At 38.3% G+C, this 24,529-nt stretch overlaps 1 protein-coding gene across 1 annotated transcript; it reads right to left on the minus strand.

Annotated features, from left to right (window-relative positions):
- Nucleotides 1-233: 233 nt before the first annotated feature.
- On the minus strand, nt 234-24,221 carry blw (ATP synthase subunit alpha blw, mitochondrial). The gene is made up of 8 exons (XM_053798043.2): nt 24,070-24,221; nt 21,127-21,232; nt 18,696-18,824; nt 16,797-16,992; nt 13,833-14,125; nt 11,728-12,212; nt 1,270-1,414; nt 234-857 (listed from the first exon to the last, which is right to left on the minus strand). The coding sequence occupies exons 1-8, from the start codon at nt 24,133-24,135 to the stop codon at nt 625-627; spliced, it is 1,653 nt and encodes a 550-aa protein (XP_053654018.2). The 5' UTR covers nt 24,136-24,221; the 3' UTR covers nt 234-624.
- Between the last annotated feature and the right edge of the window lie 308 nt (nt 24,222-24,529).

Below are 24,529 nucleotides of genomic sequence, written 5' to 3' on the forward strand. Positions count from 1 at the left end.
GATATGGCAGTTCGGAGGGATATGTTGTGTATCTTTATATGTATATGCTTCTAAACTGTTGTATTTTGAGCACCTCTGCAAAAACAGTGATAATGTGTGAGTGTGGTGAAAGTGTTGAATGATGAAAGTATTTTCTTTTTGGGGATTTTCTTTCTTTTTTTGGGTCACCCTGCCTCGGTGGGAGACGGCCAACTTGTTGAGAGAAAAAAAATTAAGGTTAATGATACGTTAAAGAAAAACGTCATTTTATTTATTATGGAGAACCGGTATGACACTAACAATGTACAGTCTACCAAAAGGAGACTTCATACACTATAGCTTATTTTCTGAAGTGGGACAATTTTTATATACATTTTGGTTACCTCCACAATAATTATAAAATATGGAAATGTGAAATGAGGAAGGTGCATGCAAACTGTATACACTCTCCCCAAGTTGACATTGGCTTATATACACACTGGGATACCAATATGTTCCATCCCGGCAAACCCAGTTCTAGGGCATGCATACATATAAATATTATTAGAATTTTAAACCAACTCATGGCCCTGACTCGAGACCCACTCAAGGACAACACAAGGGCATCCCATGACTTGACCTAAGACTACATTTATTCATATTTATTTAAGCCTGGAAAGTAGCCAAGAAATCCACAATGATCTGTTTCAGCTTAGCGTCAGCCTCTGGTGTTATCAGTCCCTCCTTGGCGATACCATTAAGGAGATCTTGGTGGCTGGTTTTCATCATGGACATGAACTCCTGCTCAAACTTAGTGATCTTTGAAGGGTCCAACTTGTCAAGAAGTCCACGAACACCACAGTAAATGACTGCTACCTGTTCTTCAATAGCCATGGGTACTGAAATAAAGAATAATTTATTGATCGATTTTATTGCTAGTGTAAAATATTTTACATTACATAGAGTAAACCCTCAATTTAACAGATTAATATGGGGGCCACAGGTGGTTGTTAATAGCAATTGTTGGCAAATTGAGGGGAGACTTGGTGTGACTAACAATAATAGACAATTCTGTAACCAATGGACTTGGATTTTCTGAATTAAGTGACCCAATAGATTTTGTCTATTTCCAAAGCCAGTCAAGTTGTGGTCTTTTACCTGTTCTTCAACAGATATAGGTACTGATATAAACAAACCTTATATTAACATTTGTACTTCAAGTGTACAGTATTGTATTTTTTTTCACAAGTTGGCCATCTACCAAAGGCAATCCAAAAAAGAACACACACATTAACATAACCAATAACTTACCATACTGTCCTTGTTTCAAGAGTTCAGTAAGACGCACACCACGATTTAACAACTGCTGAGTTGATGCATCAAGATCTGAGCCAAACTGGGCAAAGGCAGCAACTTCACGGTACTGGGCCAACTCCAGCTTCATTGAACCAGCAACCTGTATGCAGAATTTTTAGGACGAGATAATTAGGTCAGAAGACACTAATACACATTAGAAGTTGCCACATGAATGGGAATGCTCAAGGTCATAATGAATTGCAATCAAAATATATGAATCTTAACCTTACACTGCACAATACAACAGGAGGGCCCTGCTCATACAGCGGGTTAGGTTCCTGGCTAATGCTGTAAAGTGAAACTCTCCGTAAAACTAGTCTTTTTTCCTCTTCAAATGCATTTAAAAGACTGATAACACATTTACACTATCATATATTAACCAAGCAATAAAGCTAGACCTAAAAAATGCATATGCAGTACACACAACTTATTTTAAAATGTTTTCATCCTTAGGCTATTGCAAGTGGTGAATACTTTTATTGTAGGAAGTCTGAATAAATGAAGAATGGGTATAACCAAAAATTTCTCTATTAGCAAAACACCATTAAGCAAAGCCCATCTGTATAGTACTTTGGTTTGATCTTGTTAAAACAACTGAGGGAGGTATGTCCTGGTTTGTATTCTTAAAGCAAGTGAGTGAAGTACATACATCCCCCAATTCAGCATATATACCTCTCTTTTATCTCTGCCCCATGTACTTGCATACACATCATATATACAACAGGTAAAACAGATGTGTAATCTATAACAAAAAATACAAACAAATTAGGCCACTGGTACATTTTATTGCTCATTAAGCCTAACTACAACACCAAGACCTTCACTCCTGCTTCAAACCATTTTTTTTTTTTTGTCAAGGAATCAAAGAAGTAATAACTAAGTGCTACATATCAAAACTTAAGGTTTGTAACTATTTTCAACAACAGGAAGATATCTTGGGACATTATTACAGCAAGGCTACAAAAATAGTGCCTTATTGTTTTAGTAACTAGAATACTGAACTGAACTTGTGTTAGATTAACAAAATTAAGTGTGGAAAAGTATTGGTACATGTTGGTACAAGATAATGTTGATGGTATTGATTATTAGCATAAAACTAATATCAGCTAGTATCAGCCAATTGTGATGGTATTAATTCTAGTACTGGTGGGTGTTCAGTTTCTTTTGAAGGTACTGGTGTTAATATTGGCCTAAACTGTGTATCTGTATCAGCAAAAATTTAACATTGTCCCATCCCATAACAAAATATCCTTTCAGTTTCAAATTTTTCTTCTGCACATTGTGTTTATACTTTAGCTGAAGCGCTAAACCCATGAAGTCATTTAACACAAGGAATGGTGTAGGCTCGACCCTCCGTCCAGAACAATACTGTACAACAAGGCCCCACTTACACAGGTTATGTCCCAGGCTGCTGCTGTAACGTGAATCATAGCTTTTCTCACTTTCAAGTGTATATAAAAGCCTGGTAACATGCTGACACTTGCATATATAAAGTGAAAAATACAGCTAGGCCTAAAAAATGCACATACAGTACACACATTACTTACCTTAAAATATTTTCATCCTTAGCTTATACGAGTGGTGAATATATTTTCTTTTGTAGGAAGTCTTAATAGGTGAAGAATGGGCATAACTGAAAACTGCTGTTCTAGCAAAATGCTGTAAAATGAAGAGCTGTAAAGTGGGGCTTACATGTATACCAAAACTAACAATCTTCCTACCGGCCTAATAATTTGCAAACTCGGTACCCCATGTATTTTCTTGAGGTACAATATCATTAGTTTTTTTTGCAGAAACTACTGATCAGTTATTTATTACTGAAAATGAAATGAAATTATGTAACAATGGGGAGTGAGAACATTCATACCTACCTGTATATACTCAACTCTAGTATATTTGAGGTCTCAAGGACCAATTTTTAGCAAAAGGTAGGGAACCAACCTATGAGAAATACTTCCGAGAGGTTGAAATTATTACATAAATGAGGTAACCGAACACTAATACAGTGGTACCTAGAGTTTCTAACAGCTCCCAACTCGAACAATTATGCAAGTGTATTTTTCTAAGTTATAGGTAGTAGGTTGGTAGACAGCAGCCGCCCAGGGAGGTACTACCGTCCTGCCAAGCGAGTGTAAAATGGAAACCTGTAATTGTTTTACATGATGGTAGGATTGCTGGTGTCTTTTTTCTGTCTCATAAACATGCAAGATTTCAGGTACGTCTTGCTACTTCTACTTACACTTAGGTCACACTACACATACATGTGTTTTTTTTTTTTTCCAACAAGTCGGCCGTCTCCCACCGAGGCAGGGTGACCCAAAAAAGAAAAAATCCCCAAAAAGAAAATACTTTCATCATCATTCAACACTTTCACCACACTCACACATTATCACTGCTTTTGCAGAGGTGCTCAGAATACAACAGTTTAGAAGCATATACGTATAAAGATACACAACATATCCCTCCAAACTGCCAATATCCCAAACCACTCCTTTAAAGTGCAGGCATTGTACTTCCCATTTCCAGGACTCAAGTCCGACTATATGAAAATAACCGGTTTCCCTGAATCCCTTCACTAAATATTACCCTGCTCACATTCCAACAGATCGTCAGGTCCTAAGTATCATTCGTCTCCATTCACTCCTATCTAACACGCTCATGCACGCTTGCTGGAAGTCCAAGCCCCTCGCCCACAAAACCTCCTTTACCCCCTCTTTCCAACCCTTTCGAGGACGACCCCTACCCCTCTTTCCTTCCCCTATAGATTTATATGCTTTCCATGTCATTCTACTTTGATCCATTCTCTCTAAATGACCAAACCACCTCAACAACCCCTCTTCTGCCCTCTGACTAATGCTTTTATTAACTCCACACCTTCTCCTAATTTCCACACTCCGAATTTTCTGCATAATATTTACACCACACATTGCCCTTAGACAGGACATCTCCACTGCCTCCAACCGTCTCCTCGCTGCTGCATTTACCACCCAAGCTTCACATCCATATAAGAGTGTTGGTACTACTATACTTTCATACATTCCCTTCTTTGCCTCCATAGATAACGTTTTTTGACTCCACATATACTTCAACGCACCACTCACCTTTTTTCCCTCATCAATTCTATGATTAACCTCATCCTTCATAAATCCATCCGCCGACACGTCAACTCCCAAGTATCTGAAAACATTCACTTCTTCCATACTCCTCTCCAATTTGATATCCAATTTTTCTTTATCTAAATCATTTGATACCCTCATCACCTTACTCTTTTCTATGTTCACTTTCAACTTTCTACCTTTACACACATTCTCAAACTCATCCACTAACCTTTGCAATTTTTCTTTAGAATCTCCCTAAGCACAGTATCATCAGCAAAAAGTAACTCAATTCATATTTTGAATTTGATTCCCCATAATTTAATCCCACCCCTCTCCCGAACACCCTAGCATTTACTTCTTTTACAACCCTATCTATAAATATATTAAACAACCATGGTGACAATACACATCCCTGTCTAAGACCTACTTTTACCGGGAAGTATTCTCCCTCTCTTCTACACACCCTAACCTGAGCCTCACTATCCTCATAAAAGCTCTTTACAGCATTTAGTAACTTACCACCTATTCCATATACTTGCAACATCTGCCACATTGCTCCTCTATCCACTATCATATGCCGTTTCTAAATCCATAAATGCAATAAAAACTTCCCTACCTTTATCTAAATACTGTTCACATATATGCTTCAATGTAAACACTTGATCTACACATCCCCTACCCACTCTGAAGCCTCCTTGCTCATCCGCAATTCTACATTCTGTCTTACCTCTAATTCTTTCAATTATAACCCTACCGTATACTTTTCCTGGTATACTCAGTAAACTTATTCCTCTATAATTTTTACAATCTCTTTTGTCCCGTTTCCCTTTATATAAAGGAACTATACATGCTCTCCGCCAATCCCTAGGTACCTTCCCCTCTTTCATACATTTATTAAACAAAAGTACCAACCACTCCAACACTATATCCCCCCTGCTATTAACATTTCTGTCATGATCCCATCAGTTCCAGCTGCTTTACCCCCTTTCATTCTACGTAATGCCTCACGTACCTCCACCACACTTACATTCTGCTCTTCTTCACTCCTAAAAGATGGTATACCTCCCTGGCCAGTGCATGAAATTACCGCCTCCCTTTCTTCCTCAACATTTAAAAGTTCCTCAAAATATTCTCGCCATCTACCTAATACCTCCCTCTCCCCATCTACTAACTCCCCTACTCTGTTTTTAACGGACAAATCCATACTTTCCCTAGGCTTTCTTAACTTGTTTAACTCACTCCAAAATTTTTTCTTATTTTCATTAAAATTTCTTGACAGTGCCTCTCCCACTCTTTCATCTGCTCTCCTTTTGCACTCTCTTCACCTTTCTTTTACTCTCCATATACTCTGCTCTTCTTATAACACTTCTGCTTTGTAAAAACCTCTCGTAAGCTACCTTTTTCTCTTTTATCACACCCTTTACTTCATCATTCCACCAATCACTCCTCTTTCCTCCTGCCCCCACCCTCCTATAACCACAAACTTCTGCCCTACATTCTAATACTGCATTTTTAAAACTATTCCAACCCTCTTCAACCCCCCCACAACTCATCTTTGCACTAGCCCACCTTTCTGCCAATAGTCGCTTATATCTCGGCCGAACTTCCTCCTCCCTTACTTAATACACTTTCACCTCCGTCTTACTTCTTGTTGCCACCTTCCTCTTTTCCCATCTACCTCTTACTCTAACTGTAGCTACAACTAAATAATGATCTGATATATCAGTTGCCCCTCTATAAACATGTACATCCTGGAGCCTACCCATCAACCTTTTATCCACCAATACATAATCTAACAAACTACTTTCATTACGTGCTACATCATACCTTGTATATTTATTTATCCTCTTTTTCATAAAATATGTATGACTTATTACCAAATTTCTTTCTACACATAACTCAATTAAAGGCTCCCCATTTACATTTACCCCTGGCACCCCAAATTTACCTACTACTCCCTCCATAACATTTTTACCCACTTTAGCATTGAAATCCCCAACCACCATTACTCTCACACTTGATTCAAAACTCCCCACACATTCACTCAACATTTCCCAGAATCTCTCTCTCTCTCTCCTCTACACTTCTCTCTTCTCCAGGTACATACACGCTTACTATAACCCACTTTTCACAACCAATCTTTATTTTACTCCACATAATCCTTGAATTTATGCATTTGTAGTCCCTCTTTTCCTGCCATAGCTTATCCTTCAACATTATTGCTACTCCTTCTTTAGCTCTAACTATTTGAAACCCCTGACCTAATCCCATTTATTCCTCTCCATTGAAACTCTCCCACCCCCTTCAGCTTTGTTTCACTTAAAGCCAGGACATCCAGTTTCTTCTCATTCATAACATCCACAATCATCTCTTTCTTATCATTTGCACAACATCCACGCACATTCAGACTTCCCACTTTGACAATTTTCTTCTTCTTATTCTTTTTAGTAATCTTTACAGGAAAAGGGGTTACTAGCCCATTGTTCCCGGCATTTTAGTTGACTTTTACAACACGCATGGCTTACGGAGGAAAGATTCTTATTCCACTTCCCCATGGATATAAAAGGAAAAGTAATGAGACCAAGAACTATTAAGATAAAATCAAAGAAAACTCAGATGAGTGTGTATAAATAAACGTGTACATGTATGTGTAGTGTGACCTAAGTGTAAGTAGAAGTAGCAAGACGTACATGTAATCTTGCATATTTATGAGACAGACAAAAGACACCAGCAATCCTACCATCATGTAAAACAATTACAGGCTTTCATTTTACACTCACTTGGCAGGACGGTAGTACCTCCCTGGGTGGTTGCTGTCTACCAACCTACTACCTACATGTACATACATTTTTTTTTTTTCAACAAGTCGGTCGTCTCCCACCGAGGCAGGGTGACCCAAAAAAGAAAGAAAATCCCCAAAAAGAAAATACTTTCATCATCATTCAACACTTTCACCACACTCACACATTATCACTGCTTTTGCAGAGGTGCCCAGAATACAACAGTTTAGAAGCATATACTTATAAAGATACACAACATATCCCTCCAAACTGCCAATACATACATACATGTACATACATGTACAAGCATATATATACACACCCCTCTGGCTTTTCTTCTATTTTCTTTCAAGTTCTTGTTCTTGTTTATTTCCTCTTATCTCCATGGGGAAGTGGAACAGAATTTTTCCTCCGTAAGCCATGCGTGTTGCAAGAGGCGACTTAAATGCCAGGAGCAAGGGGCTAGTAACCCCTTCTCCTGTATATATTACTAAATGTAAAAGGAGAAACTTTCATTTTTCCTTTTGGGCCACCCTGCCTCGGTGGGACACGGCTGGTGTGTTGAAAGAAAAAGATTTTTTGAAGTGCTTTAAGTGTATTTTTGGGGCTCTGAAACGGACTAATCTACTTTACATTATTCCTTATGGGAACAAATTCGTTTGGTATTGGCACTCGAACAGCCTTCTGGAACGAATTAATTTCATAACTCGAGGTACCTGGTCACAGACCGGGCCGCGGGGGCATTGACCCCTGGAACTCTTTCCAGGTAACTCCAGGTACCACTGTATTCCTACATCTTTGCTACATCAAGGGCAAAAAACCACACTCAACAACCTTACTACACCTTAAATACTGTTTATGTAAAAATGTTTATGCAAATTCAGAACAATGTGACATTCTATTAACGGTTGCTGGAATGATTGGCACAGTTCACAGAGCATACTCAAGATATTATTATGCTGAATTTTTTATGTTCTTACCAAGTTTAGAACAGATGCAAAGAACCTGGAACAAATGTACAGCATAAAATAAGGAAAACTTGTACAAAAAATTTAATAATATCCACTAGTTTGACTTGCTGAGTAGACTTCAGGATGTACATGTTTATAGAGGGGCCACAGATATATCAGATCACTTTCTAGTTGTAGCTACACTGAGAGTAAAAGGTAGATGGGATACAAGGAGAATAGAAGCATCAGGGAAGAGAGAGGTGAAGGTTTATAAACTAAAAGAGGAGGCAGTTAGGGTAAGATATAAACAGCTATTGGAGGATAGATGGGCTAATGAGAGCATAGGCAATGGGGTCGAAGAGGTATGGGGTAGGATTAAAAATGTAGTGTTAGAGTGTTCAGCAGAAGTTTGTGGTTACAGGAAAGTGGGTGCAGGAGGGAAGAGGAGCGATTGGTGGAATGATGATGTAAAGAGAGTAGTAAGGGAGAAAAAGTTAGCATATGAGAAGTTTTTACAAAGTAGAAGTGATGCAAGGAGGGAAGAGTATATGGAGAAAAAGAGAGAGGTTAAGAGAGTGGTGAAGCAATGTAAAAAGAGAGCAAATGAGAGAGTGGGTGAGATGTTATCAACAAATTTTGTTGAAAATAAGAAAAAGTTTTGGAGTGAGATTAACAAGTTAAGAAAGCCTAGAGAACAAATGGATTTGTCAGTTAAAAATAGGAGAGGAGAGTTATTAAATGGAGAGTTAGAGGTATTGGGAAGATGGAGGGAATATTTTGAGGAATTGTTAAATGTTGATGAAGATAGGGAAGCTGTGATTTCGTGTATAGGGCAAGGAGGAATAACATCTTGTAGGAATGAGGAAGAGCCAGTTGTGAGTGTGGGGGAAGTTCGTGAGGCAGTAGGTAAAATGAAAGGAGGTAAGGCAGCCGGGATTGATGGGATAAAGATAGAAATGTTAAAAGCAGGTGGGGATATAGTTTTGGAGTGGTTGGAGCAATTATTTAATAAATGTATGGAAGAGGGTAAGGTACCTAGGGAGTGGCAGAGAGCATGCATAGTTCCTTTGTATAAAGGCAAAGGGGATAAAAGAGAGTGCAAAAATTATAGGGGGATAAGTCTGTTGAGTTCTCCATGGGGAAGTGGAACAGAATTCTTCCTCCGTAAGCCATGCGTGTTGTAAGAGGCGACTAAAATGCCGGGAGCAAGGGGCTAGTAACCCCTTCTGCTGTATATATTACTAAATGTAAAAGGAGAAACTTTTGTTTTTCCTTTTGGGCCACCCCGCCTCGGTGGGATACGGCCGGTGTGTTGAAAGAAGAAAAGAAAGAAGTCTGTTGAGTGTACCTGGTAAAGTGTATGGTAGAGTTATAATTGAAAGAATTAAGAGTAAGACGGAGAATAGGATAGCAGATGAACAAGGAGGCTTTAGGAAAGGTAGGGGGTGTGTGGACCAGGTGTTTACAGTGAAACATATAAGTGAACAGTATTTAGATAAGTCTAAAGAGGTCTTTGTGGCTTTTATGGATTTGGAAAAGGCATATGACAGGGTGGATAGGGGGGCAATGTGGCAGATGTTGCAAGTGTATGGTGTAGGTGGTAGGTTACTGAAAGCAGTGAAGAGTTTTTACGAGGATAGTGAGGCTCAAGTTAGAGTATGTAGGAAAGAGGGAAATTTTTTCCCAGTAAAAGTAGGCCTTAGACAAGGATGTGTGATGTCACCGTGGTTGTTTAATATATTTATAGATGGGGTTGTAAGAGAAGTAAATGCGAGGGTCTTGGCAAGAGGCGTGGAGTTAAAAGATAAAGAATCACACACAAAGTGGGAGTTGTCACAGCTGCTCTTTGCTGATGACACTGTGCTCTTGGGAGATTCTGAAGAGAAGTTGCAGAGATTGGTGGATGAATTTGGTAGGGTGTGCAAAAGAAGAAAATTAAAGGTGAATACAGGAAAGAGTAAGGTTATGAGGATAACAAAAAGATTAGGTGATGAAAGATTGAATATCAGATTGGAGGGAGAGAGTATGGAGGAGGTGAACGTATTCAGATATTTGGGAGTGGACGTGTCAGCGGATGGGTCTATGAAAGATGAGGTGAATCATAGAATTGATGAGGGAAAAAGAGTGAGTGGTGCACTTAGGAGTCTGTGGAGACAAAGAACTTTGTCCTTGGAGGCAAAGAGGGGAATGTATGAGAGTATAGTTTTACCAACGCTCTTGTATGGGTGTGAAGCGTGGGTGATGAATGTTGCAGCGAGGAGAAGGCTGGAGGCAGTGGAGATGTCATGTCTGAGGGCAATGTGTGGTGTGAATATAATGCAGAGAATTCGTAGTTTGGAAGTTAGGAGGAGGTGCGGGATTACCAAAACTGTTGTCCAGAGGGCTGAGGAAGGGTTGTTGAGGTGGTTCGGACATGTAGAGAGAATGGAGCGAAACAGAATGACTTCAAGAGTGTATCAGTCTGTAGTGGAAGGAAGGCGGGGTAGGGGTCGGCCTAGGAAAGGTTGGAGGGAGGGGGTAAAGGAGGTTTTGTGTGCGAGGGGCTTGGACTTCCAGCAGGCATGCATGAGCGTGTTTGATAGGAGTGAATGGAGACAAATGGTTTTTAATACTTGACGTGCTGTTGGAGCGTGAGCAAAGTAACATTTATGAAGGGATTCAGGGAAACCGGCAGGCCGGACTTGAGTCCTGGAGATGGGAAGTACAGTGTCTGCACTCTGAAGGAGGGGTGTTAATGTTGCAGTTTAAAAACTGTAGTGTAAAGCACCCTTCTGGCAAGACAGTGATGGAGTGAATGATGGTGAAAGTTTCTTTTTCGGGCCACCCTGCCTTGGTGGGAATCGGCCAGTGTGATAATAAAAAAAAAAAAAATAAGTTTGACTTGCCAACTATCTTACGTCAAAACTAACCAGCATTTTTTTTTTCCAGTTTATTAATATTAAAAGCCTGGCACATGCTTACTACAGTGCTCCTCAATTTTTGTGTAATGGTGTAAGCAGGACCTAAGTAGCATGAGCAAGTATCATATTTTCCTGCATATAAGGCATGCCAGTTTTCCCAAGTCTCGGAAAATCAGCTTGCACCTTATATGCTCAAGGGTAGGCTTTGGGTTATGTTTTAGCATAAAGTATCAGGGTCATTAGCCCTTGAATATGGTTACCGTTTTGCCATTACAATACTTCTGTCGTGCGCCTTACGTGCCTGAAAATACAGGTCTCCCCCTGTGATGCTTTATTCTTGCGTTTATAAAGCACTTGGCCTGCCCATTTCCGTAAGTTATAATATTTTTTTTTTTCCAAATTTCATCCAAAATGTTGCATCAAGACCATTTAACCTTTTTTCAAGTCTCAAAATCCAAGGTAGAATTTTTTTTTTTATTATTATCACACTGGCCGATTCCCACCAAGGCAGGGTGGCCCGAAAAAGAAAAACTTTCACCATCATTCACTCCATCACTGTCTTGCCAGAAGGGTGCTTTACACTACAGTTTTTAAACTGCAACATTAACACCCCTCCTTCAGAGGGGGGGGGGTGAAATTTTTAGTGCTTTCCTAAAAGTATTATTACAAAAAGAAATAACCTTACCTGCTTCATTGCCTTTGTCTGGGCAGCAGAACCAACACGAGATACAGAGAGACCAACATTAATGGCTGGGCGAATACCCTTGTAGAAGAGCTCAGTCTCCAAGAAGATCTGTCCATCAGTGATGGAGATCACATTGGTCGGAATGTAAGCAGATACATCACCAGCCTGAGTCTCAATAACTGGCAGGGCAGTAAGAGATCCACCACCATGTGCATCGTTCATCTTGGCAGCACGTTCGAGAAGACGAGAGTGAAGATAGAACACGTCGCCAGGGTAAGCCTCACGACCAGGTGGACGACGCAGCAGCAGGGACATCTGACGATAGGCTACAGCCTGCTTGGACAAGTCGTCATAAATGATGAGGGCATGTTTGCCATTGTCACGGAAGTATTCACCCATAGCACAACCAGCATAGGGTGCCAAGTATTGAAGTGGAGCAGCATCAGAGGCAGTAGCAGATACCACAATTGTGTACTTCATGGCATCTGTTGAGAACATTAATAAAAAAATTTTGGTATGTAAAAAGTCATGCATTAAAAAAATTCTTACAGTAACTACTGGGCATAAATGATGTAGAAAGACATTTTCATGTGCCACTTAATGTAGTATACAGTAGATCATCAATTATCAGTCCCTGGGAAAAACTGCACTGGAACTTGAACATCTAATTATCATCAGTTTTATGATTCCTTTGTTTAACACATTCCTCCTTTGCACTACCTATAAATGGTGGATGAAAAACGACTACCGGATAATATTAAAATGCCAAATGACATTGTTGGATAACTGCGATATACTAACTATACACGATCGCAACAATACTATTGGGGAATCAACAGAACAGGCCCTTTACCAGATGAAACATTAAAGACACAGATGGAAACGATGCATTCAAGCCATGAGGAAAAAACTGCTTCAACTTGTCATACATAAATGACCTGAATGACAGACTATACATGGTTTAAAAATAGCATACTATTCCATACCAGTGAAGGAGTGAAACCAAAGCCCACCTAAAGCTCAATTATATAATGATCTACTGAAGTAATCAGATCAATTTTAGAAATACATTTTAAAACAAAAATGTGACAACTCAAGTAATGTCAGTCCTACCACAATTATTAGTTTCACAAAAGTTTTATTTGCAGATTTTCCAAGACAATCAACTACTCCTAATATTTAGAAAATAGCAATCAATAAGAATATTATACCAAAATTTCTAAAACATGAACAGACAACAATATGCTGTCTGAGCACACATTTTGGTTAAACCTTGTATATGTACTTTCACCAATGGATTCTTCAAATTTATTTAGATGCAAACATAGTTTATAGAAAACTATAATGATTCAGTTGTACAAACAACATCCACATGGAAGGTAACATGTATAGCCCATGGGACTGGTATAACAGTTCCAATTATAGAGGACTTTGAACAGTAAAAAGCCGACATTTTATTCAGAAAGAAAAATGGAGGTTTCCTACATTTAAAATTTTAACTGTCAGGAAAATTAAACATAAAATGAACTTTTAAATTTTATAATAAAAATGTGTAGTATTATGATTAATAGATATCATAATATGCGAGTAGCGAGGTTGAAAGATGGTAACTATTCTCTTAAAAAAATTAACAAGTGCTTTGCACTCATAATTGTTGGTCTTCCTTCTGAACTCATGAACACTAAAAATGTGATAAACTTTATTCACTATCATTCAATTTTTCTTTGTCTTCCTGTTGTGGAGACAGAGTACAATGGCAGCACCATGAAAGTATAGGTTGGTATGTTCTGGCTGCTTCAGTGGATTACCGATTTTGTATACCTGGAGAGGGTTTCGGGGGTCAATGCCCCCGCGGCTCAGTCCGAGATCAGAATAACACCTAGGAAATTACTGACTAGTGAATGTTATCCTTCTTCATTACACAGTGAACATCCAAATATACGGTACTAGATTTATCTATTAATTCTATCAACACATCAGTCGTCTCCCACCAAGGTAGGGCAACCCAAAACACTGTCTTGTCAGAGGGGCACCAATACTTGATAAAAACTGCAAACATCTCCACCCCTCCTGGATATACAGAGTAAATATATTATAAATCTTACCAGCATCTGTGAGCCTCTTCACAATTTGGGCAACAGTAGACCTCTTCTGGCCAATGGCAACATAGATACAATACAATTTCTTCTTCTCTTCAGCACCATCATTGAAACGCTTCTGGTTAATAATAGTGTCAATAGCAATAGCAGTTTTACCAGTCTGACGATCACCAATGATCAACTCTCGCTGTCCACGGCCAATTGGCACTAAGGAGTCGACAGCCTTAATACCAGTCTGCATAGGCTCTCTCACAGAAATGCGTGGAATGATACCTGGGGCTTTCACACCAACACGAGCTCTGAAAAAATTGACTTTTATAAGAATATAAAGGAGGAACATTGCAGTAGGCCTATTGGCCCATACTGGGCAGGTCCTTCACAAATCCAACCCACTAACAGAATATTTGCCAAACCCAATTTAGCTCTACCCTGACAATAAGCTATGATGTGCAAGTCCCACTCAAATCCAATCCCTCTCACTCGTGTATTTATCCAACCTAAATTTGAAACTACTCAAAGGTTTAACTTCAATAACCCTACTAGGCAGACTGTTCCACTCATCAATTACCCTATTTCCAAACTAATACTTTCCTATATCCTTCCTAAATCTAAACTTATCTAATTTGAATCCATTATTGTGGGTTCTTTCTTAGAGAGATCCTCAAGACCTTATATATATCCCCTTTGTTAATACCCATCTTTCACTTAAACACTTTGATCACGTCTCCCCTCATTCTTCGTCTTACAAGTGAATGTAATTTAAGAGACCTCCATCTTTCTTCATATGGAAGATTTCTAATGCTATGAATTAATTTTGTCGTTCTTCACTGAATGTTTTTTAACAAATTTATATCTATTCTGTAATATGGAGAGCAGAACTGAGCTGCGTAATCTAGGTGGGCCTTATTCATGATGTATAAAGCTGTAGTATAACCATTGGATTTCTGCTGCTTACCCTTCTTGATATAAATCCAAATAATCTATTTGCCTTATTACGCATGCTGTCTTGGTTTAAAGTTGCTGGTTACCATAACCCCCAATTCCTTTTAGCATTCTGTACGGCTAAGTTGTACACTATTAAGCTGATAGGTGCTAGGGTTATGAACGTTCCCAAGCTTTAGAACTTTGCATTTATCTACATCGAACTGCATCTGCCACTTTTCTGGCCATGAATTGAGTTTGTCTAAATCCTCCTGAAGTTCTATGACATCTACATTTGAATCGACTATCATACCTATCTGTGTCATCAGCGAATTTGCTCATATCACTAGTAATTCCCTCGTCAAGGTCACTGATATATATATTATAAATAACAACGGACCTAAAACTGATCCCTGTGGAATGCCACTTGTTACAGATCCCCACTCAGACTTAACCCCATTTATGCACACTCTGCTTCTTATTGGTGAGCCATGACTTGAACCATGACAGCACTTGTCCCTCAATGCCATGAGCTGCCACTTTAATTAACAGTCTCTGATGTGGTACTCTATCAAAAGCCTTACTAAAATTAGTTGTGGAGTTACTACAAGTATTATTCAGAAGGCTGAAGAACGGTTGTTAAGGCGGTTTAGTCATTTAGAGAGGATGGAGCAAAATGGGATGAGTTCGAGGGTTTATAAATCTGTAGTGGAGGGGAGGAGGGGTTAGGGTCATCCTAGGAAATGAGTAAGGAGGGCGTAAAAGAAGTTTCGTATGCAAGAGGCCTGGACATGTAGAAGGCACATGTGAGCATGTTAGAGAGGAGTGAATGATTTTTGGGATCCGATGAGCTGTTGAAGTGTGAACAGGGTAATATTTTATGAAGGGATTCAGGGAAACCAGTTAGCCAGACTTGAGTCATGGAGGTGGGAAGCACAATGCCTGCACTTTAGAAGAGGGGTCTGGGATATTGGCTGCTTTGGAGTGACATATCAACTGTCATATCTGGGTGCCTCTGCAAAGACAGTGATTGTGTGTGAATGATGGTGAAAGTGTTCCTTTCCTTTTTAGGTCACCCTGCCTTGGTGGGAGATGGCCGACGTGTTAAAAAAAAAAAAAAGTGTGCTGTATTAGCAAGGTATACCTGTAAAGCTGATGAACACAAGAGCATTAACCACAATACTGGTTTTAGGTTTTGATAATGAAGTCATGTGCACATTACAAATCAGATATGCCTCACCTGTCTCCAACCCTTCAAGCTCCTTTCTTAGATGTCTGTATTAGGAATGACAAAGTCACTTGTGAAAAGTTTCCTTAATTGATGTTATAACTACATATCTTTTTTTAACATCAATTTTCCAGACTAAGAGCTGTTATCCTACCTTAGCTCATTTCAAAGCCCAGCCCTAAGGTATACTAACCCCCCCCCCACCAAGATGTGATCTACAATGGCTGACCAATACCCATGCACCTACTTACTGCTAGGTGAACTAACGCAACAGGTGTAGGGAAACATGCCCAGCGTTTCCACCCATACCGGGGACTGAACCAGGGGCACTCAGCATGTGTGCCGAGTGCACTTCTTCCACATCTTGTTGGCATCACCATCCATACCCTGTACAAACATCGGGTTTTCCACTAGAATGAATCTGAAACCTTTTACCAATCCACATGAGCGACTAATTCGTGAGAAAAAAAAAATTAAAATCTTACAGAGTCCTCTGCAGTAAAGTTTTTTGGGAGAAAACATTTGTTTACTAATGTATATAAAATATAAACATTACAAAAAAAAAAGTGGTGTGGGATGATTACATTCAATATTTTGCATGGAAAGTTAATCAATTATAAATAAAAAGGCACAATACTATGACTGTAACAATACACAAATAACCTGCACATAGGTGAACAAAACTTATGACATTTCAGTCAAACTTGGACCATTAATGTTATCATAACTTTCTTTCTCCTATGTGTGGATTGTTTGTGTATTAATCAAATCATACCTATGTCTGGGAACTAAATTTGCTTACATTATTGGAGACACATTACCTTTTTCCTCCAACAATAGGTCCCTTGCCATCAATTGTGTTACCCAGGGCATCAACTACACGTCCTAGGATGCCTTCACCCACAGGAACATCCACAATGGCACCAGTACGTTTCACAATATCACCCTCACGAATCAGTTTGTCGTTACCGAACACCACAACACCCACATTGTCAGGCTCCAAGTTCAGAGCCATACCTGCAAGTAAAAAACACTTTAAACAAATCTGGTCTCTAGTGTAAGTCTAAAATCAACATTTCTAATCCACAATTAACACCAATCATATATGGTAACATTTATGAAGGGACTCTGGGAAACAGGCAGCCTGGACTTGAGTCCTGGAGATGGGAAGTACAGTGTCTGCACTCTGAAGGAGGGGTGTTAATGTTGCAGTTTAAAAACTGTAGTGTAAAGCACCCTTCTGGCAAGACAGTGATGGAGTAAATGATGGTGAAAGTTTTTCTTTTTCGGGCCACCCTGCCTTGGTGAGAATCGGCCAGTGTGATAATAAAAAATAATAAATAATATATATTTGCCTCTTGCCATTTATGCATTAAATATAAATTAGTTATTTGTACATTTTATCAATACTGCAACAAGCTACCTATTTAAGTATGATGATAATTCTAACCTTTCATAAATTATGAAAAAATGTGTATGTTACATGGAAAGCTATTTTATCATCACAATAATAAATATTCTCTAACATATAATGAATTATTCCAATTAATTTATCACAATATCTACCACAAGGGTAGGGACAAATGACAATACTTTTTTTTTTTTGTTAACAGGTCGGCTGTTTCACACCGAGGAAGGGCGCCCCAAAAAGAAAGAAAGAAAAAAAAAACTCACCATTCACCATCATTCACACATAATCAATGTCTTTGCAGAGGTGCTCAGACATGACAGTTTAGATGTCACTCCAAACAGCCAATATCCCAAACCCTTCCTTTAACCCTTAAACTGTCCAAACGTAGATCTACGTTCACATGCGTAGCACACCGAATGTAGATCTACGTTTTAATTTACATGCTTTACGTGAAAAAAAAAAGTAGATCTATGTTTGGAGTGCTACGCACGTGAACGTAGATCTACATTTGGACAGTTTATGGGTTAAAGTGCAGGCATTGTACTTCCCACCTCCAGGACTCAAGTCTGGCTAACCAGTTTCCCTGAATCCCTTCAAAAATACTATTTTTAGCAATTATGAATTCAAAACGGAAGGTAAGTGTATTAAGCAGAAGCCTGGGGAACTGATTAATGAATAGAAATGTTTTAGTGCAAGGAATGTGTACACTATTTTTTATTATTTTAAAATTGGCATTTAAGATTTGTGTAAAATCGACCAGTTTAATAACTTCTGTGCACTTCATAGGACAAGTTTAATAACTTCTGTGCACTTCATAGGACAAGTTTAATAACTTCTGTGCACTTCATAGGACAAGTTTAATAACTTCTGTGCACTTCATAGGACAAGTTTAATAACTTCTGTGCACTTCATAGGACAACTTCTGTGCACTTCATAGGATAACTAGTAGTTGAATGGACAGTTTCTTGTGCTCAATTTATAAAACAGATGGCATACTAGTGAAATAGCTAAGAATTTGGTTGAATGGAGCAATGGAATTGACTTTAATTTTGGATGTCTAGACATTAGAGCACTAATATACCTAATGGGCCTATTAACCTGTCTAGTATAGGCAGAGATTTATACCTCAGTACAAGTTAATTAACTCATGATTGTCACCACAGGAGGGGTTTCGGAAGGGCTGAAGGAAATTATGGGGGGTTTCAGCCCCCCTCTTGACACTGCCACTAAGTGAGGTTATCAGACATGAATTACAGCAGTGTGACAAGTTTACAAATAATATAAGGTATAGCAAATATTGTCAACATACCTTTCAAGCCAGAGGAGAACTCGACCATCTCCTCAGCCTGGATATTCTTCAGGCCATACACACGAGCGATACCATCACCAATACTTAGCACACGACCAGTCTCCTCTAGGTTGACCTTGGGTGCAGCACCTGAAAAAATCAACAGAAGCAAAAAATAGTAAATTGCACTCAATTACGAAGAAAAATGTAAATATATTTTACAGTACAGTATCATCCAGGCATACTAGCTAGTCAGACCAAGTACAGTAGGGCCCCACTTATATGGCAGGTTAGGTTCTAGGCTACCGCCGTAAAGTGGAACACCCTTTTTTCCCCCCTTATAAATGCATACAAACAATAGATAAGAAGTTTACACTAACATATATTAAGTTAGCAATAGAACCAGGCATCAAAACAATAAAAAAGTACAATACACACAGCGCACTCATTACTTAAAATATTTATAGTCTTAATCTAGGGTGAGACAAGTAGTATTTATTTTAAGAAATCAAGTGTGGTATGTATGGTAGTCAGCTGGGCTACCATACCAGGCCAACCCACCCCCACATACTATTCTATGATATTTAAGCATCCCAGAGCAATAAAATGTATATACAGTCCACTCATTACTTACCTTAAAATATTTGTAGTCTTAATGTAGGGTCAGAAGTAAATGAGATAAAACAAATAAATGAGAGAGAGAAAGAATACGTGCATGAGAGAGGACAGGCGCAGAGTTATGTAAACAAACCAGGTGAAGGTAAGTTTTGTAAACAAAGTGTACACGTCTGGTTTGTGTACAAGTTACATTGTGTACAAGTTGTCTCTACATTGATACGGTAGAATAAATAAAGAACACTCCCATTCTCATGTAGCATCATTTTGAGAAGAAATGACGCTCTGAGTGAAGGCAATGGAAATAAGTCACTCTGACTTTTTTGGGTTATCCTAGGTTCTCTGCACATGTGTTGTTATGTATGATAATCTATGTAACTATTTGTGTATACCTGAATAAACTTACTTACATATGAAAGGAATAATTTTCTACAGTTACCCCCAGTAACACATTTTCTCTTATGTTAGATTAGAGAAAATGTTATTCTTGCCATCACTTGTACAAGTTATCTGGCTACCACATCTCATATTTATGTTTATCTATTCAATTGTGGGGCGTATTTATCATCTTTTTATGTTATGTATCGTGTTTATTATATAATTTTGAAAAAAAAAAAAATATCATGGATTGATTAATGAAAATGTGTATATTAACGTAATATAAGACATTTAAATGAGACTCGATGATTATTATTATCATTACAAATATGACGTCTGGAGACATAAGAGACACTTACTGATTTTAATGTGTACCTGCATGCCAGCACACTGTATGTAAGTTTATTTAGGTACAGGTATACATAAGTATAATTATCAGAGTATATATAAAATATGAAATAACTTTTAAAAACACTTGAAATTTTGGAGTTTCCAGACAAAATGGAGAGACTTAGTGCTTACTGAGCTCACAGAGAATGTATACAAACAGGGTGGGGCACGGTGACCGTATTAGAAAGTCAGGTGGGGGGAGCCGTATAGCGAGTTTTGGTCATAATTTGAAATGACCATATTAGCGGAATGCCGTAAATTGAAACTCCGTAAAGCGGGGCCCTACTGTACTTTACAGTCTGAAGTTAGAAATAGGAAGCAATTTTTTTTTTTATTCTGTACTTTCCTAAATACGTATATTTTTATACTGTACTAATCCCAAATATGTTTTAAGTTTTTGATGCCATTGTATATGATTACTTTTAGTGCATTTTACATGTACAAGATCATTTTGTCAACTAATTCTAGATACAATGGGTAGAACAATTTATACTACAAGTGAACAATTATTTTTAAAATTACTGAACTAAAGAACATCCATTCATATAAGGCTCACTGAAATGTGCAATGTAACAAATTTTGGCTCAAGAGGAATAGATAATGGCTACATTGTTGTTTTTAGACTTGAGGGCAAGTCAACTTTGGTTTGCAGAAACTTTTAATGCAAACGTTTATCTGGGGCCCTGGAATAAATGCTTAAGTAGGATTTATGGTAATTAACCGTAAGTGTCTCACCCTCAGGGACAACTACTGCAAAAGTTTACCACTGGTGAGCAATGCTGATTAGTCTTAAATGTTGAGAGATGTTCATCAGTAGTTTAGTACTAATACTATCTTAATGACCTACCACTGACCCCTTGTGAAATAGTCTGGGAACAAGGTGTTAAATGACATTGCAAACCCCAGGCTCTTTCAACTGAAGATGTTGCAAAACCATGTCAATATCTTCCATACAGTATAATTTGTGGAGCATGTCAGAAAGTTGGTGATAATGAAAATGATGCAATAATAATATAACCTGGGCCACAGTTTTGATTTATTAATAGCAAGAAAGAAACTTTTCTCTTACCAAGAATGCGCTCCTCCAGGATGGTGGAGACTTCCGCTGTGGCAACAACATTGCTAGTTGAGAGTTTTCTTGAAACAACAATGGCTGCTGGCAGAAGTTTGGCCACCTGAAAATTTTAAAATAAAAATTTAAAATGCGATAACTATTAGACTATTATCTTGAAAACAAAGCATTTAAAGAACACTGGGGACAAAACAAGTGTAATTACAAGGAATCTGAAGCCTTGGTTCATGACAACCTAATAAAAAATTTAGCATGTACTCACAGTACATTAAAAAATAATGTAACAAAATAATGTGCAGTGTAAAGTTTGAGGCAAGACACTTAACATGGCCACATCCAAAACTACAAAACAATGGGGCTTTCAGCATATGCATTTACATTAGATTTTTACTACTCACTGATAAGTATTTTGGGTAGTAGGTATGCCCAATGCATGTCTGGACAGAAGGTTTATACCTTAATTTTTGTTAATCAAACTGAAGATATCAATTATTACTAATAAGAATCAAGTACAAAACTGCTGCATTGTAAATGGCTGCTGGTGCATTATGTTCAATGCAGAGATGGAAAAAAGAAGATTCAGTGAGGAAAGTGCTCTATTTGGTTTCACCAAACTTGTGAAAGTGTTAACCCTGGCCTGAATGACATTGTTCTATGCAATGGACAGTGAAAGGGTTAAACAAATGAGGAAAATAAAAAAGCATGGCATATACATCAGTACAGTGTTTGTCACAGCTCCTGACTCAATAGCCGTGTACACTGGCAAGCAAGATGCACATCCAATAATTACTAAGTTCATCCTAACATTTCTTGACCTGGAGTTTACCTGGAGAGAGTTCCGGGGGTCAACGCCCCTGCGGCCAGGTCTGTGACCAGGCCTCCTGGTGGATCAGAGCCTGATCAACCAGGCTGTTACTGCTGGCTGCACGCAATCTAACGAACGAGCCACAGCCCGGCTGGTCAGGTACCGACATTAGGTGGTTGTCCAGTGCCAGCTTGAAGACTGCCAGGGGTCTGTTGGTAATCCCCCTTATGTATGCTGGGAGGCAGTTGAACAGTCTCGGGCCCCTGACACTTATTGTATGATCTCTTAACGTACTAGTGACACCCCTGCTTTTCATTGGGGGGATGTTGCATCGTCTGCCGAGTCTTTTGCTTTCGTTGCGAGTGATTTTCGTGTGCAAGTTCGGTACTAGTCCCTCTAGGATTTTCCAGGTGTATATAATCATGTATCTCTCCTGCCTGATTATATATAACTTACTTTTGTCCTGACCTACATAATTTTACAGATTTACAATTTCACAAGTATCTTCCCAAACAAGAACAGAAGTGTTAAAAGTTTATACACATTTCTTTGTCAAACAGTAAACTGACCTATGTTGGTCTTAAATTCCTTTGCAACTAATTTCGTAATCTCTCTTGGCTTCTTTTATTTCTTTGATTTCTTAAGTTCCTCTCCTCAGTAATATGGTTCTATGTATATGGTAAGCTTCTATTTATATGTATATGGTAAGCTTCTATTTATATGTATATGGTATATTTATATGTATATTTATATGTATATTTATATGTATATTTATATGTATATTTATATGTATATTTATATGTATATTTATATGTATATGGTAAGCTTCTATTTATCCTCTGGGTATTCGAGGTTTTGAAGGCACAAAATCTGGATCGTTTTGAGGGCACACAGGTGCTTTGGGCACAATCTACACTGTAGATTATGCCAAGAATAACCCAATAATGTTGAGTGATGTTTTAATTTAGGGACCTTAGTGATGAATGAAAGTTTAGGCACAGACCCCAATAGGTCCCGTTTACAATATTTTATTCTAATCGAGAGTTAAGTGCTCAACCCACAGGGGGCCAAACAGCTCCTGGGAATGAAAAGCATTAAGGTCCAGTTTAACAAAAAAGTAAGTAAAGTTCCCTGGATCAAGAGCACTTCCATAGTGGTAATACTGTATATAATGTAATTTTATGTACCTGTGTGAACTTTTAAGACCAGTGTAAAAAAAAAAAAAAATAATTACTGGACCCATTGGAAATAAGTCACTGACTTTTTTTTGGTTATCTTAGGTAATTTACTTGTATAATAAACTATGAATTGTTCTTAGGTGTACCTATACCTAAATAAAACTGCCTAAATCTTGCTAGTTTATTTAAGTACAGGTACACCCAAGTATAATTATCATAGTTAAATTTATGCAATAAGATCACAGTAGTGATATCACTATATGCAAAATAACCAGCGAAAAAAAATAGCGAAATTCCAAGGTCTTTCATGATAAATCACAAAAACCACTTTGAATTTTGACTTTTCACTCTGGTTATTTTTCATAGTTTAATAAGAGTAAATTACTTGAGAAAACCCAAAATGGCCCAAGTGGCTTATTTCCTTATTTATCTTTACTCTCTGAGTTGTCTTTGGTTTAATTTTATATGATTTACTATAAAATGCCATTGTAAAAGTTTCAAAAAACTAGCTAGGCCTAAGTCAGTAGGCCTAGCTTAGCTGTGGTCAGCTGATGGGGTAGATATTTTGATAGGGGAAACTGTAAACCCGTAGGGGGTCATACAACGCTTGGGGAGAGTAAGAGAATCATATATGATACGAGGTATGAGAGTAGCTTCAATTCCCTGGATGAAGAGCCCAGGAGCTGCACCGTAACTGGTGGCAGCCGGTCTATGACAACTGTATTAAACGACCTCACACATCACTACCACCAGCTGCACCAGTGTACACAGTCAATAGGCTCATCCCAAGAGATATATCAGTAGGCATTATTCAATAATAGGCCTACGTCAGGTGATCAGCTGATGGGCGGGAGGTAGGCCGGGCCGGTCATCACAATTCCCACCATATTTCCTCTATTACACCCTTTATCTCTACTTCCTTGAGTGGAGGAGAGGCAGTGACAGGTAGCAAGTTACCTGAGAGGAGGTCCTGGGCAGGTTCTTAGCGAGGGAGGCAGCTAGACGTGCCGAGAGGAGAGCCATGGTACCGTCTTCACTAACACACCAAGATGGACGTCTCTCCCTCACACCACCGGCACCAACACTACACTACAAAACTATTTTACCCAGTATTTATACTTTCTAATAAAACCAACCCACAAAAACCATCTAAACAATAAAAAAAATTATTTACCATCGATCACATACAAGAAAATTAAAAATTATAGCCAAATAACCGAATTCTTTAAAATATTATTTTGGTATGGAGATATAAAAGGGAGTGTGTGGTAATGTTGTCTGCTGAGATGAAAATAATTTTTATTATTTATGTAATACTGGGTTTATAGTTTATTCTCAGAGGCATACTTTAAAATATTCTATACTCTAAAGCACATATACCACATGATGATAAAGTTATCCATATAAAAGGATAATA

This window comes from Cherax quadricarinatus, chromosome 93, assembly GCF_038502225.1.
Source record: "Cherax quadricarinatus isolate ZL_2023a chromosome 93, ASM3850222v1, whole genome shotgun sequence".
NCBI lineage: Eukaryota > Metazoa > Arthropoda > Malacostraca > Decapoda > Parastacidae > Cherax > Cherax quadricarinatus.

Bases quoted from the DNA above. Each gene is read 5' to 3' on its own strand.
- blw (XM_053798043.2), bottom strand. From the start codon at position 24,135: ATGGCTCTCCTCTCGGCACGTCTAGCTGCCTCCCTCGCTAAGAACCTG. The intron at 18,825-21,126 runs GTAAGAGAAAAG...TGATTTTTTCAG, and splicing joins CCTGGAGGAGCGCATTCTTG to GTGCTGCACCCAAGGTCAAC. The intron at 1,415-11,727 runs GTAAGGTTATTT...TTCTGCATACAG, and splicing joins AGACAAAGGCAATGAAGCAG to GTTGCTGGTTCAATGAAGCT.